Here is a 17,929-nt window from a genome sequence, read left to right on the forward strand (position 1 = left end):
CTGGATGTAATCTGATTACACGCAGCAGGATCGTCACCTAACCTCAACAATAATCATGTTTCCATGGCAACTCAAAGTTCAACAATCATCTCAGGATTTTCACAATAAAAGACAGCAGACTGTGTTAAAGGGCTTTTATTTTGACAGAATCTGTCAAATTAGTGTTTTGATATTTCAATACACAAGTGTGTGTGTGTGTGTGTGTGTGTGTGTGTGTGGGGTCATGAAGTTTAAATATTGAGTCAATGCTGTTTTGACTGTAATTTATTCTAATTTAACACAAATTCTAGCTTGAACAAGAATTACATTTAATTCTATAAGAAATAAATTCACAAAATAAAAAAATTGGACATTGAACTTAAACAAACAATAAAATTAAAACATCTCAATTTCAAGAAAAAAATATTCTGATTAAAGTTATAAACCTTTTAAAATTGTACCTGTAAAAAAGTTTTTTCTATGAATAATGTAAAGTTAAAAACCTTTATTTGTAAATATTCACACTAGATTGTGCAGCTGGAGCTTTATTAAATATGTTTAAATATAAACATTAACTGCTCCTCTGATTTTTAATAAAAACTGATGATTGTGATGTTTCAGGTTTCACTGAGTTTAACGTTTGTGAATAAAACAGTGAAACTTGTACCAACGTTCAGGAAATTGAAAAAAAGGTAAATAAATAAATAAATAAAAATTAAAACATGAGTTGGGATTCTTTTCTGATAGAAAAAAACTCAGGATGGTCGAGTTCTCCTCGTGTGTTGGTTTTATAACTTTTACCAAAAACACTCAAACAACAATAATAATAAAATGTTTTAAATGGATACAGGTATTAATCAATTAATTAATTAATCCAATCACATGACAAACATCTGATCAGTATCTTATTGATGAAGGTGAAAAAATATCAGTTATTTCCTTTTTTTCTTAAAATAGAAACAAAAACATACATAAAAATGATAACGAAGAATGATGTCATCATTATGGGCCAGAACGCATGACGCTGACGTCAAAATTAGACGTGATGATGAGAAAGTGACGATGTTGTGAGACAGGTAAAGACATTACTACAAAATAAAAGGTCTAGTTTCCTCGGGAGAAATCTGTGGAATCTTCACCTCAAACAAAAAACAAAAACACTTTTACTCTTTAACAATTCATTTAAATCTTAGAGCTTCATCTCAGTGGACATTAGTCTTAAATTAAAATTAAATTTTTCACTAAGTACAGGAACAGAGATTTAACTAAACCGATATAAAATATAGATTTTTGATCTTAAACTCTACATAACACCTCATGCTAACATGCTAATGAGTTGAAGGTTGTGATCCAGCAGAGGAAGTTACAGGAAACGACAGGTGGGAACTGTACAGTGACATCACACAGGTAAAGGAACACACACACACACACACACACACACACACACAGTGAATGATTACTAACACAGTCACACTTAAAAACTTTAAAATAACTTTTCATGGTCCGAACACGTCTGAAAGCCTCTAAATGATCTGAGCCCCCCCGACCACTTTTCTGGGAGGAAAAACCATCATTGAAATCGTTTGTCACCAAACTGCAGACTAAAACCTGCGGGAAGGATTTTGAGGGTGGTCTGGTTATTACCATGGCAACATTAAAAGTCATCCTCTGCCTGGGTGGGGGGGGGGCTCAGAACTCGACTTTGCAGGCGGGGAAAGTCTCCTCCTGCATCGCCACTGTGCTGTTGCTACCAAGCACGGTGATTGACAGCTCCCTCTGCTTGTCGTGGGTCTCCTGGTACCACTCGTGCATCGCCAGCGAATCAAATGTCGGGATCAGAGTCACCTGTAGACAGTAGAGAGTAACGGACCAATCAGGGATTAGATAATGAAAAGGTGAACGACAAACATGACGTCAGCTTTTTCACAGACCTGGACCTCAGGCCAGCTGCTCTTCCCCTCCAGCAGTGAGTCCAGGATTCTCCTCATTGCTGCCTCCTTCACAGGATCGTCTCCGCTGATGATGTAATATGAGGAGCGGACGCGTTTGAAAAACTCCACGTCCACAGTGGAGGAGGCACCGCTGGACGGGAGGTAGGCCAGATCCACGTAGACTGCAGAACCCTCTGAGACTCTGGAAGCTGAAACCAGCGAGAACAAGTGAGATTCTACAGATTTCCTATGACGGTCACTAGATGGAGCTGTGACACATCTAGCGTGTTTCAGAACCTGTTTAAAACCGTTTTCTGGACGTGTTTAGGAACAAGACGAGTCACAACGTGTTACAGAATGTGTTTCCAATGTTTTCAGAACATGTTTAACGTGTTTAAAACTGTTTTCTAGACGTGTTTCTGAACAATAAAATAAATATTTCTACTATTATCTCATTATTATTTCAGGCTGATGCCTACCTGACGATGGAGGTTTTAAAGTTCCAATTCTTGATCCACCGAGTGAATTTCTCGATGATGGCTTGGCGTCAAGGCTGGACAGAATCCTCAATGACCCCGAAGAGCTGCCGACCTTGGACTTTCCGTTCTGGGCTGTGGTTCCTCCGGATGTTATCTTCTGGGTCAAACCTGAAGGTTTCTTGGTCTTTGTAGCTGAACTCTTCAGACTCTTGTCCGATGCATCAGCCTGTGCGTCTGCCATGCAGGCTCCAGGCTGGGGGGGTAATGGTGGCAGATCTTTGATCAGGGCTGGTGGCAGGTCATGGGTGGAAGGTTGTCCCTCCTGGAGGACATACTGCAGACTGTGAGGATCCTGTGGATGGCCGGATGGAAAATGGTCACTGGCATCTTCATCAGAGTCGATGTCTGCGGTGATGGACGGACAATCCTCTGTGCCAGGGGGGATGTCGGAATCTGTGATCGTCAGCAGAGAGTCACTGGTTGATGTGGGAGGAGTTTCCTGGCTGAAGGCTGAAGGACATTGGTTGCGGTCCTGGTCCTGAGTGTTTGCAGCATTGACGGGCTGCTGATGGTTCTCTGGGGTCCTGGGATGTTGAAACTCACAAGGTGAGACCAGACACAGATCAACGTCATGTGGAACATCTGAGGTGAGGTCGGACATCCCGTGAATGCGCTCCTCTAATCCATTTCCACAACGTCCATGATGGGACGACCTCAGAGGTAAGGTCATCCCTGTGTTGGAGTCCAAGTCATTGACATGTCCATTGGTGTCTACTCTGTCTCCCATGGATCCTTTGGATGACGCAGTAGTAGGTGGCTCCACAGACATGGACACCAAAGGACTGAGGGTAGGGAGGCTGCAGGTTTCCCGAACGTCCTTCAGGGAGTCTGATGACCGACACGAACTGAAGCCAATGAGGCTGCTGTCCTCACCCACACACTGAGTGTCCTCTTCAGGTGACGGATGGAAGGGTGTCTGTCCTTCACTGTTTTGAGCTGAATCTGCAGGTGACACCAGCTCTAGAGTTTTCTCTTCTGAGCTCACACAAAAATCATCTGGTCCGTTTGTCAGGGATCCGACGACCGTCTGAAACACAGTCGGAGTGATATCAAAGTTTACACTGAGACTACTCTTTGGTGTTTTGGAAAGAGACATTTCCTTGTCTATCTCCATACCGCAAAACATTTTGGGACTCTCGACAGTTGACATCTGACTTCCTTTGGCCTTCGCTCCATCCAAACTCCTGTTCTTCAAACCAACGTTTGTATTGTTATCTTCCAGTTGAAGTCTTTCAAATTCAGCAGTCATGTCCTCCGGTGTTGACAAGAAGCGATCAGCCTCTCTCTGGTTTGAATCTGGTTTAGTCTTTGTCCCTCTGGTCAACATGTCTTTCTTTGGAATGGTCACGTCTTTCTTTTGAGTCTTACCTGAAGGTTTTTTTGGTTCAGTTGCTGTTGATGAGGCTCCACTTCCTGTTTTCTTTCCATCTTTAGCGACCAGTCTAATTTTCTTCTCGTCTGTCTTTACACCCCTGTTACTGTCTTTCTTTGGTTCAGGTTTAATGTCTTTCTTTGGTTTGGAACTCAGAGGTTCCTTCCTTTTTACTTCCTTTTTCTCCTCTTTTAACATCACATCTTTCTTTGGAGCAACCTTCTCAGCAGGTTTCACTGGCTTTAGTTTGACGTCTCCATCCTTTACTTTAGTTTTATCTTCTCCATCCATCTTGTCTTTGTATGCAGGGTCACCTGCTGCCTTCAGCTTCATTTTCACCTCATGTTTTTTGACCTCTACTCTTCCAAGCTTGTCTTTCTGTAAGGCACTACTGGGTCTGACGTCTTTCGAACTGGACTTAAGGCTTTCACGACTCTCTGCTCTTTTTGGTTGTTTTTCAGGTTTGAGTGTTTCGAGATCTTTCAAACACACTGTTGGGTGTTTGAGGAAATCCAGATGTTTGAGTTTTTCAAATCCATCCAGGATTTTGGTCTGTGGTGTGCACCCTGGGAAAAGAACACGGATGATCTTCTCCTGAGGACTGGATGGATGCCACACCAGCAGAGCACAGATGGAAACGAGGCACGTTAGAGGAAGATTTGAGCTCTTTACATTCGATCCACTGTTTGGCCAAATCTGCATTAAAGCATCAAGTTCTTTGCTTCCATTGACAGGATTCAGAGTGTAGAGCTCCAAACGGCCAACGCCCATCTTCTGAAACAAAATGACTGGTTCTATAATGGGTCCGTTAAACCGACTGAGAGGTTCCGGTTTGATTGCCAATCTCTGCAAGGACTGACATGTGAGTGCCACCTGGTCACAGCTCCGCAGCTCACTGGGATCATCCTGAAAAGACTTGACTCTGTCAGGAACGTTGAGGAAAACCACGCCGATCTCAGGAGAGATGAGATTTTTTATCCAGTCCTCTTCAGTCTGAGATCCAAACTCGTTCACCTGCTCGGCCACTTTCCTCAGCAGGAGACTGTTGAGTCCAGGGAGATTGTCAACGCCCACGTGGGTCAGAAGCACAGAGTCGATTCTGTCCAGGTGTCGAACCAGTTTCCAGAAGCACGAGCGGGAGTCAGAGCCGCCATTCACCAGAACATTAAAACCGTTGACGGCAAAGAAGGCCGAGTCACCCCTCCCACCAGGGAAGATGTAGCAGCAGGGTCGAGAGAGTTTCAGGAAGCCGACGGTGCTCGGCGGCTCCAGGAGGTCAAAGGGCGACTCAGGCTCCAGGGACTCAGAAAGATACTCTGTGAACTCCTGCAGACCCTCCATCTGAGGGAGGACAGGGGGAGGGTTGATCTGGATGTTCATGAAGTCTTGAAGGTTGTGTTTCTCTGAAACAGAGTCCGTCCACAGACCGTGGCTTGGACAGCAGAGCGTGAGACTGGCCTTCACCGCAGCGTCTGATGAGTTCAACAACTCTGCAACCTTTGAAAACACGAAAACAACTTGTTCAACAACCAGAATCTAATAATACGCATTACTTTTTAAATATTAAAACGAATTACAAACAAACCTCAGTGACAACTAGAAAAAATGATTCATTAAAATGAATTTGTGCCTGAGACAGGACAGTCCGACAGGTTCTCACCTCCTCATCAGTGACGATGTGGACAATGTCGTCGAGAGAGAAGCAGCCTTTCTGCAACACAATGTCTCCGCTCTCTTCCACGCACTGACCGACCACAACCAACAGTTTGTGTCGAGACGAATCACAGATCAGCCGTCGGATCTGAACCAACAGGATACACGTTCATGAGTTCACAGAGGTTTTCAATGATGTGGAATAAATGATGAACAACAGAGTCCTTTCACATTTCAGCTCATGTGACTATCTACAGGATATTAAGTTTTATTTTTGCTTTTGTTTCCGCTCGGTTCCCACCTCAGAGAGGACAAAGTCACGAACTGGATTCACCACGACCTGAATGTCCAGGACGTCTCCACGGTGATGCAGCGTCCTTTGACCTGCAGCAACAAGACACATGAGACACGAGTGTGTCCTCAGGCTGCTCAGCAGAGTCTCAGCTGACTGTGTTTAACTCACACAGTGTGAATGATTATGTCATTGTGACCTCTGTTAATATTCAGTTTGACGTCAACATGAACAGTAAACAAACATCGTCACTGACGTCATCTCCACTTCCTGTTTTTGAAGACGTTAAGAGTGAACATAAAAAGCAGAAAGATGAGGAATACATTTATTGTGAAAGGGTGCAGAGTTTCTCTTCCTCTCACCTGGGACGTGTTGTGACACGAAGGCCGAGTGTCTGGACACAAAGAGTTTCAACTGCTGATCCACAACGGACACGTCCAGATCGACACACCAACGCCTCACACCTGACACACAGCAGAACGCTTACATCACCTGTTCCCTCCTCAACCGACAGGAAGAGGAAGATACTTAATGACATCACTTCCACTTCACCAACAGACTGACCACAGAACAGAGGGATGAAGAGGAGGAAGAGGAGGAAGAGGAAGGATTCAACCGTCTGACACAGGAGAACACACTGTGTGTGTGTGTGTCTTATGTAGTTTAAGGTTGTAGTTGTAGTTACCGGTGTTTGACTCAGTTTAACGTAGTTTAACGGTGTTTGACTCAGTTTAACGTAGTTTAACGGTGTTTGACTCAGTTTAACGTAGTTTAACGGTGTTTGACTCAGTTTAACGTAGTTTAACGGTGTTTGACGTAGTTTAACGTAGTTTACCGGTGTTTGACTCAGTTTAACGTAGTTTACCGGTGTTTGACGTAGTTTAACGTAGTTTAACGGTGTTTGACTCAGTTTAACGTAGTTTAACGGTGTTTAACGTAGTTTAACGGTGTTTGACTCAGTTTAACGTAGTTTACCGGTGTTTGACGTAGTTTAACGTAGTTTAACGGTGTTTGACTCAGTTTAACGTAGTTTAACGGTGTTTAACGTAGTTTAACGGTGTTTGACTCAGTTTAACGTAGTTTAACGGTGTTTAACGTAGTTTAACGGTGTTTGACTCAGTTTAACGTAGTTTAACGGTGTTTAACGTAGTTTAACGGTGTTTAACGTAGTTTAACGGTGTTGACGTGGTTTAACGGTTTCCAGTTTCCCGGACACGGATGTAAAACCCGGGGTGGAACCCGACGGACGAATTGTTAGAAACCAGCAGCTGCTGTTCGCCGGTTTTATTGTGAAAGGTCCCGCGGACTTCCAGCCCTGTGGACCGGGCAGCTGGCAGCTCGGTGTCCGGTCCCGCGGCTCCGGTGCCGGACACTTTTAGCACAACTCACCCGAGTCAATCTGCCGCAGGAGCCGCTCCAGCAGCTCGGAGGACCGCAGCGCCCCCACCACCACCAGCACCGAGTAGTCCGCCGCAGGCCCCGAGGAACCGGGGGAAGGACCAGGGGAAGCACCGGGGGAAGCACCGGGGGAAGAACCGGACTCGCCGCTCCGCTCCGCCGCCGCCGCCATCATGGCATGGACTGCCCACCGATGACGTCAGCGGGACACTCCCATGGGCCCCTCCCACCTGAAATCAGAGGCGGGAAACATGATAACTGACATAGAAATGGACCAATGAGAGAGAAGAAGTGAACCGCCCAGGGAATTACTATTGGTCCTGGTGTGTTGGAGGGCGGGACCTGCAGGACGCCTTCAGGTCCACTGAGCAGCTGTGTGAGCGGTGTTCAGGTCCAGTCTGTATTTTACATACACATAAAACAAGTCTCGAGGACAGCCGTCTTCCACCTGCACAACTTGAGAACATCCGGTCTCAGAAGGACGAAACTCATTTGTTCTCTACACTGGATTAACTCTTAATTATCAGGACGTCACAGAAAGTCTGTGAAAAGTCTCCAGTTGGTCCAAAGTGCTGCAGCAGAGTGCTGACAGGAAGTAGAAGAGATCTTATTACTCCTGTCTTCTCTACTTCATATGTCAAAGAGCTGATAACACCTCATTATCCAAATAGATCACTTCATTCACAAAACACAGGTTCTCCTGTGGTTCTAGAGTCTGTAAGAGCAGAACAGGAGGTAGAACCTTCAGCTACCAGGCTCCTCTCCTGTGGAACCAGCTCCCTCTCTGGGTTCTAGAGTCAGACACCATCTCTACATTTAAAGTTAAATTAAAATGTTCCTCTATGATAAAGTTTATAGTTCTGGATCAGGTCACCCATCACTTAGTTATGCTGCTATAGGTCTAGACTGCTGGGAGAACTCCCATCATGCACTGAGCACTTCACTTCTCTCTGTCTGCCCCCCCCCCAGTCAAATATTTATTTTAATACATGTCATTAACTATGTTTCTTAAATATAGTGTCTCACATGGGCAGTGGGCTCTTGGCATTTCCCACAGTTCGATAAGCACCTGAACGAACCTCGTACTTCCTCCAACATGGCGGCTCCGGGGTTCTGCAGCTTCTTCGTGGAGAAAAAGAAAAGGTTCTGTAAAATGATGGTGAGCAGAGGAAGAAGGTTCTGTGGAGAACATGCGACCATGGTGAGAACATACTGTTTACATGGAGAGAACATGCGACCATGGTGAGAACATACTGTTTACATGGAGAGAACATGCGACCATGGTGAGAACATACTGTTTACATGGAGAGAACATGTGACCGTGGTGAGAACATGTGACCATGGTGAGAACATACTGTTTACATGGAGAGAACATGCGACCATGGTGAGAACATACTGTTTACATGGAGAGAACATGCGACCATGGTGAGAACATACTGTTTACATGGAGAGAACATGTGACCATGGTGAGAACATGTGACCATGGTGAGAACATACTGTTTACATGGAGAGAACATACTGTTTACATGGAGAGAACATGTGACCATGGTGAGAACATACTGTTTACATGGAGAGAACATGCGACCATGGTGAGAACATACTGTTTACATGGAGAGAACATGCGACCATGGTGAGAACATACTGTTTACATGGAGAGAACATGCGACCATGGTGAGAACATACTGTTTACATGGAGAGAACATGTGACCATGGTGAGAACATACTGTTTACATGGAGAGAACATGCGACCATGGTGAGAACATACTGTTTACATGGAGAGAACATGTGACCATGGTGAGAACATACTGTTTACATGGAAAGAACATGCGACCATGGTGAGAACATACTGTTTACATGGAGAGAACATGCGACCATGGTGAGAACATGTGACCATGGTGAGAACATACTGTTTACATGGAGAGAACATGTGACCATGGTGAGAACATACTGTTTACATGGAGAGAACATGCGACCATGGTGAGAACATACTGTTTACATGGAGAGAACATGTGACCATGGTGAGAACATACTGTTTACATGGAGAGAACATGCGACCATGGTGAGAACATACTGTTTACATGGAGAGAACATGCGACCATGGTGAGAACATGTGACCATGGTGAGAACATACTATTTACATGGAGAGAACATGTGACCATGGTGAGAACATACTGTTTACATGGAGAGAACATGTGACCATGGTGAGAACATACTGTTTACATGGAGAGAACATACTGTTTACATGGAGAGAACATGCGACCATGGTGAGAACATACTGTTTACATGGAGAGAACATGTGACCGTGGTGAGAACATGTGACCATGGTGAGAACATGCGACCATGGTGAGAACATACTGTTTACATGGAGAGAACATGTGACCATGGTGAGAACATACTGTTTACATGGAGAGAACATGCGACCATGGTGAGAACATGTGACCATGGTGAGAACATACTGTTTACATGGTGAGAACATGCGACCATGGTGAGAACATACTGTTTACATGGTGAGAACATGCGACCATGGTGAGAACATACTGTTTACATGGAGAGAACATGTGACCATGGTGAGAACTAAGTTGCCATGGCAGCAGCCCTCGGGTTAAACCTCACCTCCCTGGTAGAACTGGTTAACCACAAAGTTACTCCTGAACTTACCCTGATAAGACTCGCTTCATGGTACAGGCCCCTGATATGAACAACCAGGTGAACCGTCATGTTTCCTGTTTACAGGAGGAAGGAAGCAGCAGCAGAAGAATTGTGTGTCCTCTTGACCCCAAACAGTGAGTCGCTGGTTGATCATTTATTAATCACGTTATTGATCAATGATAAACAGAAAGATAAATACAATTCTGTTTTATACCATTTGTTTAGTTTCTACTGTGTGTGTGTGTGTGTGTGTGTGTGTTCCCTCAGCACTGTGAGTGAAGACAAACTGAACAAACACCTGAAGAAGTGTAACTCCAGAGAAAAAGAAAAACCTGTGAGTGTGAATTTGTTCATGTGTGTCAAGGTTAAAGGTCGGAGGTGTTTCATGTGTTCAATGCTCCTCAGGTTTATTATGTCGAGAACATAAACGCTGGATCAGCTGATGGAGACGAGTGTCAGCAGCAGGTAACATGTGATCAGCTGATCAACTCACTCAACAACCATGTTAGTTTTAGTGCTCATGTTAACAATTCTGTTTCAGGTGAGTCTGAGTGAACGTAGCAGGACAGAGTTACACTCTCTGCTGGAGAAACTGAGGACTGCAGTCAAAGGTGAGCTGCTTCTCCTCTACCTGACAGCTCAACCTTCAGGTGATGGAGTTAAAGACTCATGGAGAATCGGTCTCTCTCCACAGTCTCATGTCATCACTGTTGTTGTAGATCTGCAGTGTGACGTGGAGGACAACGTTATGTGTCATCCTGTCCTCCAGGGGGAGCTTAATAACCCAAAGAATGGCGACTCTGCCCATAAACACCTGAAACAGCAGGTACAGAAAAATTGAACTCAGCTGAATCACGTTCTCCTTCAAGAGGCAGAGCTGGGTCAGGTCCCGTCTAACCTGTCAGGTGTGTCCAGTCTTCTATTTTAGGTCACCTGGAGGAGCTGGGACTGCTGGGAGGGGGGCGCTGCTTTGTGGAGTTTGGGGCAGGTCGAGGGAAACTGTCGCACTGGATCCACGAAGCCCTGAAGACCTGCGAAGACCTGCAGCTGCTGCTGGTGGAGCGCTGCAGCACCCGCTTCAAGGCATGAAGCAACTCTACAACTCCAGACCGTTAACTTGAGACTTCCTGAGTCCAGATTAAACATTTTAACTTCCTGACTCCAGATTCACTGACTCTCGATTCCAAATTTCACTCCAAAATCCAAATACTCAACAATAACCCCTAACTGCCAACTGCACTTGATTCCTGAGTCCAAACTGTCCAAAACCAGACTGCTTGACTCCAGACTCCCTGAGTCCAAACTCCCTGTCTCCAAACTCCAGATTCTCCAGACCAACCCAATCACTTTAGATTCTTTGCTCGTCGAGTCCAGACTCCTTCAAAATAACTCAACCTGGTCTCTGTTCTGCTTCAGGTGGACGGGAAACATCAGGATGTTGGAGTTCAGTTTGAGAGACTGCAGGTTGACATTCAACATCTGGATTTAAGTAAGAGACAAACATCCAGCGACCCTGATGGTTTTAGATCTGAATCCATATGTTCACGGTCTTCTGTTCTGACCCTGTCGGCGTTTCCAGGTAAAGTTCCTCTGCTCAGGAAGAAAAATCTCCCATTAGTCGGAGTCGGCAAACACCTGTGTGGTGCAGCAACAGGTGAGAACAATCTGCTTGACTGTCTGAGCTCAGCTCTGTCGCCAGGTTTGACCTGATCTGAATTCAGAAAGCGCTGCTCCTGGACAGCGCAGGTAAAGGTCCTGGGAGCACAGTACTCTGGACAACACTGAGCTGGTACCATTTGGTTTTGACATGACACTAACTGATGTGCCTCGCCAGTTGCAGCTGAACATTAACATGTTTCTGTCCTCAGATCTGGCTCTGCGCTGTTTGTTGGACACACCAGGACTCAGAGAGGAGACTGAACCGCCACCAAAACGCCTCAAAACCTCAGAACCAGCAGCTGATCATGGTCCAGACACAGGTTCTGTCTCTAATGATCCAGGACCAGAAACTGGTCCTGTCTCTGGTGCTGTCCTTGGCCTGGCAGTGGCACTGTGCTGTCACCATCGCTGTGAGTGGCGTCACTACGTGGGTCAGCAGTTCTTCTTGCAACGAGGACTCGGAGCTTCAGAGTTCTCTGCTTTCTGTCGAATTTCCAGCTGGGCCACATGTGGACTCAGATCGACCAATCAGGAAGCAACCAAACTGGGAGGAGACGAAGAGGAGCACGAAGCAGCAGAGGAGACAGATGCTGTGAACGGGTAAATATTCTATAAACTCGGACTCCGTCAGGTGGTCAGATCAGCAGTGCGTCAGTTTAAAGATTCTGTACTGTTAGTGAGCGGCACCAACACGTGACTGGTCCAAAACCGAGAATCAATCGACAGGGGCGGGGTTATTTAGTTACCACATGAAACCTTTTAACAGCCGTTTTTAAAATGTGTAAATGTTTATTCATCATTAAAGCTCCAGTGTAAGATTCAGGTGAAAGGATCTATTGACATAAATCTAATGATGAATAATCCTCATGATGTTTTCACGAGTTCATCTCATCTAGATTGTTTGAATTGTAGTTTTCTTTACCCCAGAAAAGACCTTTTATATTGAAATACCTTATATTTAAATACTTTATATCAAAATACTTCATATTGAAATACCTTATATTTAAATACTTTATATTAAAATACTTCATATTGAAATACCTTATATTTAAATACTTTATATTTACATACTTTATATCTAAATACTTTATATTAACATGGAGGGGACCCTCTCTACGGAGGCCTCCATGTTTTTTACATGAGTCCAGACTGAACAAACTAAAACCTTTTGAGTTTTTATGACGACTGAAGCTGCCGCAGGTTCTTCTTCATGTTTGGAAGGAGAGGGGGAGGGGAGGGGTGTTCAGCTGCAACATGACACTTCAACACTAGATGTCACTAAATCTTACACACTGAACCTTTAAGATACTTGGATTAAAGTCACACAGACAGAAGAACGGACAACGTTATGTTCATACAGTGATGAGGGATGATGTAGCTCTTTAGCCTGCGGCGCAGAACTAGCTACTTGGTTCGTGTTGGTGTAAAGAGTCTATGAACAGGATGTGAAACGTTTGTCCTGAGGGGGGCGCTAGAGGGCAGGAACAGATAATAACATTTAATGATAACTTGACGTGTGGCTGCTGATCCACCTTAAACTCTGAAACTTGAACTCGGACCAGGTCATGAACGATTCTGTGTGTCTGCAGGTTTTTGTCGGCAGCTGAACGAGAGCAGGTCGGTCGACTCTGTAAACTTCTTATCGACAGCGGTAGAGTTCACTTCCTCACAACTAAAGGATTCAACAGCAAACTGAGTCGATACACAGACGCTCAGGTGACCCTGGAGAACGTTTTACTGACCGCCGTGCCCTCCCTACGTCCTCTGTCCTGAGGTCCAATTCAGGGATTGAGTTTGATTTCCAGTTTTTAATTTTCAGTCACATAAAATAAGGATCAAGACATTTTAAAATGTTACCTCGAAACTTTTTTGAGAAATGAGACTTACATGTTTTTGTGAAATCATGAGACTGAGTTTAATGTTTAATAAAGTTTCTGTTAAAGAATTTTCAGTTTCCTGTTTATACGTGTTGATACACACATCACAGGATCACAGCAGGAGAAGGTGAGAGTACATTACCATTGTGAAGTGTCAGCAGAGTTGAGTCTTTCAGCTCTCATCGTGACATTAAAACGCTGTTTTTATTTAAAAAGCTGAAGCAGAAGAAGCTCAGCGACACATCGAGTCTGAAGAATCATCTGCAATATTCAGAGAAAAAACGATTATTAGATACTTATCAGCTAATTATCAGTGATTTATAATCAAATCTGAAACAACCTGATGAGTTTTTTTTACCATAAACATTATGATTGATTATAAATTAAACATTTATTTTAGTGTCTTGTGTATCAATAACTGCTAGTTTTATTTATTAGTTATTAGTAAAAGTTGTATTGGAGTTTTTGAATATTAACTAAAGGTGTTTTCTGAGTTTCTTTAGTAAATTAACTGGCTGAAAAACAAAGGAAGACAAGTTTGAGTTTTAACAGGAGAAAAAATCATTAGTATAAAAGTGACTGACACCGTACACACCTGCTGTTAACGTGTGTTTCATAGAAACTAGCAACAACAACAGAAGTGGTTTGCTCTGACTTGAACGCGTCATCTGTGTTATTTTGATTTCTTGTTCTTGCTTCCTGCCCCATCATCAGAAATGATGTTCGTATTTATTTGGACATGTGAAGTGAGATCCGATCACAAGTCAAGTGGGGTCACATTTGAATGTCAGGTGTGAACGCACACCAACACTGAGGTGTTGGTACTAACGGTTGATGCGGTGCATGTTGAGCACAGCGTACGACCTCTTCCTGGCCTCCTGGATGTAAATCTTCATGAACTCTCGTCCAAACATCTCTCTGTCATCTTCATCATCGTCTTCATCATCCTCAGCCTTCATCTTCCTGCATGGCAGGATCACGTCCAGAGTCAGAGGGTTGTCCCTGAAGTTCACAAACCTGCTCAGAAACAAAGACAAAGACAAACAGAGATGACCGAGAGGTTCATTATGATTTGAACTGAACCAGAAGGAAAACGACAGAAATACTGTAAATATGAATATTACTACATCTGAGGTTGGACACACTGGCTTGAGGTTGGACAGTATGGCCTGTGGTTGAACGTGTTTGTGGACAGACTGACCTGAGGTTGGACATGTCATCCATCAGAGGGGGGATGTCTCTCAGTCTGTTGCTGCTGAGGACCAGCGTGTCCAGACTGGACATTCTACTGATGTTTTCTGGGAGTTTCTCGATCTCGTTCCTCTGGAGCCACATCGTGTGCAGCTTCTCCATCCTGAACACAGGCATATCTCACTGTTGATTGGCTGATGTCTGAAGGGGCGGGGCTAAGAAGGTTTGTCCCACCTGTGTATGTCTTCAGGTAAGTACTGCAGTTGGTTTCCACCCATATCGAGCCACTCGAGCGCCGGCAGTCCAATGACACAGTCTGGGATGGAGGTGAAGAGGTTCATGGACAGGTCCAGGTGCTGCAGCTTCTTCAGGTTCCTGAACTACAGAGAACAGAACAGACCTTAGGTCAGCTGGATCAGAACCTGGTCCACTGTCAGGAGCAGAGTTTGGAACCTCAGCTAATCTGAAATCTTCATTAAGGTTAAACCTTTGTTTGTTTCTGTGTCTGTGAATCTGAGTCTGAAACTGGTTTACGTTAGTGCTGGTTCCATAAAGGCTGGTTCAGGTTTTGAGTCATACCTGGTCTGGCAGGTGATCCACATCCCGGTTCATGGAAAGTTCCAGTTTCTCCAGATTTTCACAGAAGCTCAGCTCTTCGGGTACAAAGTGAATTCTGTTGTAGCTCAGCAGCAGCTCTCGAAGTCGGATCAGCTTCCCTGAGACCAGAACCAGGACACCAGAACAATCAACACACTGACACCTGTGGCTGAACCATAGCATCAGCTATGACGACTGGGGGGGGACTGACCGATTTGTTTGGGGATCTCTGTGATCCCATTACGGGACAGATCAAGAACCAGAAGACTCTGGAAGCTGGAAATGAAGTGAGGGATCTTCTGCAGTCCAGTCCGGTGGATCTGCCACTCCTGGACCTGACTGAGCTGGACCAGACAGTCTGGCAAAGACTAGAAGATAAGAATTATGAGAAACACATCAGTTATCTGCAGTCCTAGGGCCAGAACAGATAAATCCAGCATCTGTACTGTGTGCTGGTACCTTCCACTCCTCCTGCTCGATTCGGAGAATCAGTCGTCCGTCTTCTGTCTGCAGCTTTTGTTTGAGTCGAGCCAGAACCGCCCGGTCCTCCCAAACACCCACGAGCAAACTGGACCATAAACATCCAGAGACACAAACATCCAGAGACACAAACATCCAGAGACACAGACAACATCCAGAGACACAAACAAACATCCAGAGACACAAACATCCAGAGACACAGACAACATCCAGAGACACAAACAAACATCCAGAGACACAAACAAACATCCAGAGACACAAACATCCAGAGACACAGACAACATCCAGAGACACAAACAAACATCCAGAGACACAAACATCCAGAGACACAAACATCCAGAGACAGTGATTGTTAGGTGAAGATCATCTGGATGAGGGACAGAGATGCTGGATATGTTGACCTCACTTCGTAGAACAGGCCTCTTGAGTCCACATGGTCAATAATCAACCAATAAAAAATTAGTGGGTGGAGTCTGACCTTCCAGTGACTCCGCCCCTGGCCGTCCTCCATCTGTGCTCCTCCTCCTTCCTCTTCCTGATCCTCCCCTCCCACAGAGCCTTAATGGAGCTGATGGAGCCGCACGCAGACACGCCCATCATGATGACGTCACGTGTACAGGTGAGATGACCTCTGACCTCGTCTTCTAGCTGAACTTCCTGTTTCACATTGTTTATGAAAACTTTCATCATGAAAACTTTTCTATCAACTTGATGTTTATTATTCAACATAATCATCTTTGACAGATACAAGTAATACAGTAGTTTTAACTTACTGTAGTATTGCAGTATTATTGTAGTTTTGTTGTACTGCTGTACTGTGCATCAGTTTTCACCTCATGGGACCTCAGCAGTAGTATAGTAGTATGGTAGTAAAAGTATTACTGTAGTAAAAGTATTACAGTAGTACGGTAGTATCAGTTCTCACCTCATTGGACCTCAGCAGTAGTATAGTAGTATGGTAGTAAAAGTATTACTGTATTACTGTAGTACAGTAGTACGGTAGTATCAGTTTTCACCTCATGGGACCACAGCAGTAGTAGAGTAGTATGGTAGTAAAAGTATTACTGTATTACTGTAGTACAGTAGTACAGTAGTATCAGTTCTCACCTGGTGGGACCTCAGCAGTAGTATAGTAGTATGGTAGTAAAAGTATTACTGTAGTAAAAGTATTACAGTAGTACAGTAGTATCAGTTCTCACCTCTTGGGACCTCAGTAGTAGTATAGTAGTATGGTAGTAAAAGTATTACTGTATTACTGTAGTACAGTAGTACAGTAGTATCAGTTCTCACCTGGTGGGACCTCAGTAGTAGTATAGTAGTATGGTAGTAAAAGTATTACTGTAGTAAAAGTATTACTGTAGTAAAAGTATTACTGTAGTACAGTAGTATCAGTTCTCACCTGGTGGGACCGCAGTAGTAGTATAGTATTACTGTAGTAAAAGTATTACAGTAGTACAGTAGTATCAGTTCTCACCTCTTGGGACCTCAGTAGTAGTATAGTAGTATGGTAGTTAAAGTATTACTGTAGTAAAAGTATTACAGTAGTACAGTAGTATCAGTTCTCACCTGGTGGGACCTCAGCAGTAGTATAGTAGTATGGTAGTTAAAGTATTACTGTATTACTGTAGTACAGTAGTACAGTAGTATCAGTTCTCACCTGGTGGGACCTCAGCAGTAGTATAGTAGTATGGTAGTTAAAGTATTACTGTAGTAAAAGTATTACAGTAGTACAGTAGTATCAGTTCTCACCTCTTGGGACCTCAGTAGTAGTATAGTAGTATGGTAGTAAAAGTATTACTGTAGTAAAAGTATTACAGTAGTACAGTAGTATCAGTTCTCACCTCTTGGGACCTCAGACGTACAAACAGTCGTCCTCCATGTTGTGTCCTCTCCGCTGAAATCTGACCTCAGACCTGTGATGATAATTTTAGCCTTGGGGTCACATGACTCCGCCCACAGTCTCACATGACTCCGCCCACAGTCACACATGACTCGTCTTCATCACGTGACCCCGCCCACAGTCACATGACTGGAGCATCACGTCCAGACGTTTTCATGAGGACAACGAGGCCACGCCCACTGAGTCACATGGTCAGGTTTGAATCCTCAGTAAGTTGATGGTTTTAGTTTCTATTGATCGTTGTTACGTCATTTTGTTGTCAAATAATGATACAATGTTCATCAGTGAACATTCTCACTGTTTGTCTCCAGAGACGTGATGAGCTTCATCCTCTGACACGGTCACGTTAGTTTGTGCTTCTCAGACAACTTCGTTGAAAAAACAAAACTTTCTCGTCTCTAACGCTACGAGA

The 17,929-nt window shown here is 44.3% G+C and overlaps 3 protein-coding genes across 8 annotated transcripts; 1 reads left to right on the forward strand and 2 right to left on the reverse strand.

Moving 5' to 3' along the window:
- Positions 1-119: 119 nt before the first annotated feature.
- On the reverse strand, positions 120-7,339 carry map1sa (microtubule-associated protein 1Sa). 2 transcript variants are annotated; one of them, XM_069519438.1, is made up of 7 exons: positions 7,156-7,339; positions 6,129-6,230; positions 5,776-5,858; positions 5,482-5,622; positions 2,390-5,318; positions 1,911-2,119; positions 120-1,824 (listed from the first exon to the last, which is right to left on the reverse strand). In XM_069519438.1, exons 1-7 carry the CDS (start codon positions 7,337-7,339, stop codon positions 1,669-1,671), a joined length of 3,804 nt encoding a protein of 1,267 aa, XP_069375539.1. In that variant the 3' UTR covers positions 120-1,668. The 2 variants fall into 2 exon arrangements, with proteins under 2 accessions (XP_069375539.1, XP_069375542.1); XM_069519441.1 differs by having other exon boundaries at positions 6,129-6,325; positions 7,156-7,293.
- trmt13 (tRNA methyltransferase 13 homolog) lies at positions 7,175-13,417 on the forward strand. Of its 3 annotated transcripts, XM_069519599.1 has the most exons (13): positions 7,175-7,555; positions 8,183-8,365; positions 9,898-9,947; positions 10,081-10,147; positions 10,219-10,278; positions 10,355-10,424; positions 10,533-10,639; positions 10,729-10,896; positions 11,230-11,302; positions 11,393-11,467; positions 11,682-11,882; positions 11,971-12,072; positions 13,062-13,417. In XM_069519599.1, exons 2-12 carry the CDS (start codon positions 8,261-8,263, stop codon positions 12,066-12,068), a joined length of 1,074 nt encoding a protein of 357 aa, XP_069375700.1. In that variant the 5' UTR covers positions 7,175-7,555; positions 8,183-8,260; the 3' UTR covers positions 12,069-12,072; positions 13,062-13,417. The 3 variants fall into 3 exon arrangements, with proteins under 3 accessions (XP_069375700.1, XP_069375691.1, XP_069375697.1); XM_069519590.1 differs by having other exon boundaries at positions 11,682-12,072; XM_069519596.1 differs by lacking the exons at positions 7,175-7,555; positions 8,183-8,365 and adding an exon at positions 9,668-9,690 and having other exon boundaries at positions 11,682-12,072.
- lrrc39 (leucine rich repeat containing 39) lies at positions 13,363-17,627 on the reverse strand. Of its 3 annotated transcripts, none has more exons than XR_011240129.1 (9): positions 17,459-17,627; positions 16,096-16,274; positions 15,597-15,705; positions 15,349-15,505; positions 15,120-15,256; positions 14,775-14,920; positions 14,551-14,703; positions 13,945-14,366; positions 13,363-13,610 (listed from the first exon to the last, which is right to left on the reverse strand). XR_011240129.1 is itself a non-coding variant. In XM_069519686.1 (9 exons), exons 2-9 carry the CDS (start codon positions 16,215-16,217, stop codon positions 13,607-13,609), a joined length of 981 nt encoding a protein of 326 aa, XP_069375787.1. In that variant the 5' UTR covers positions 16,218-16,274; positions 17,459-17,627; the 3' UTR covers positions 13,363-13,606. The 3 variants fall into 3 exon arrangements, 2 of the variants coding, with proteins under 2 accessions (XP_069375787.1, XP_069375775.1); XM_069519686.1 differs by having other exon boundaries at positions 14,214-14,366; XM_069519674.1 differs by having other exon boundaries at positions 14,179-14,366.
- Between the last annotated feature and the right edge of the window lie 302 nt (positions 17,628-17,929).

Source organism: Paralichthys olivaceus, chromosome 3, assembly GCF_024713975.1.
Source record: "Paralichthys olivaceus isolate ysfri-2021 chromosome 3, ASM2471397v2, whole genome shotgun sequence".
NCBI lineage: Eukaryota > Metazoa > Chordata > Actinopteri > Pleuronectiformes > Paralichthyidae > Paralichthys > Paralichthys olivaceus.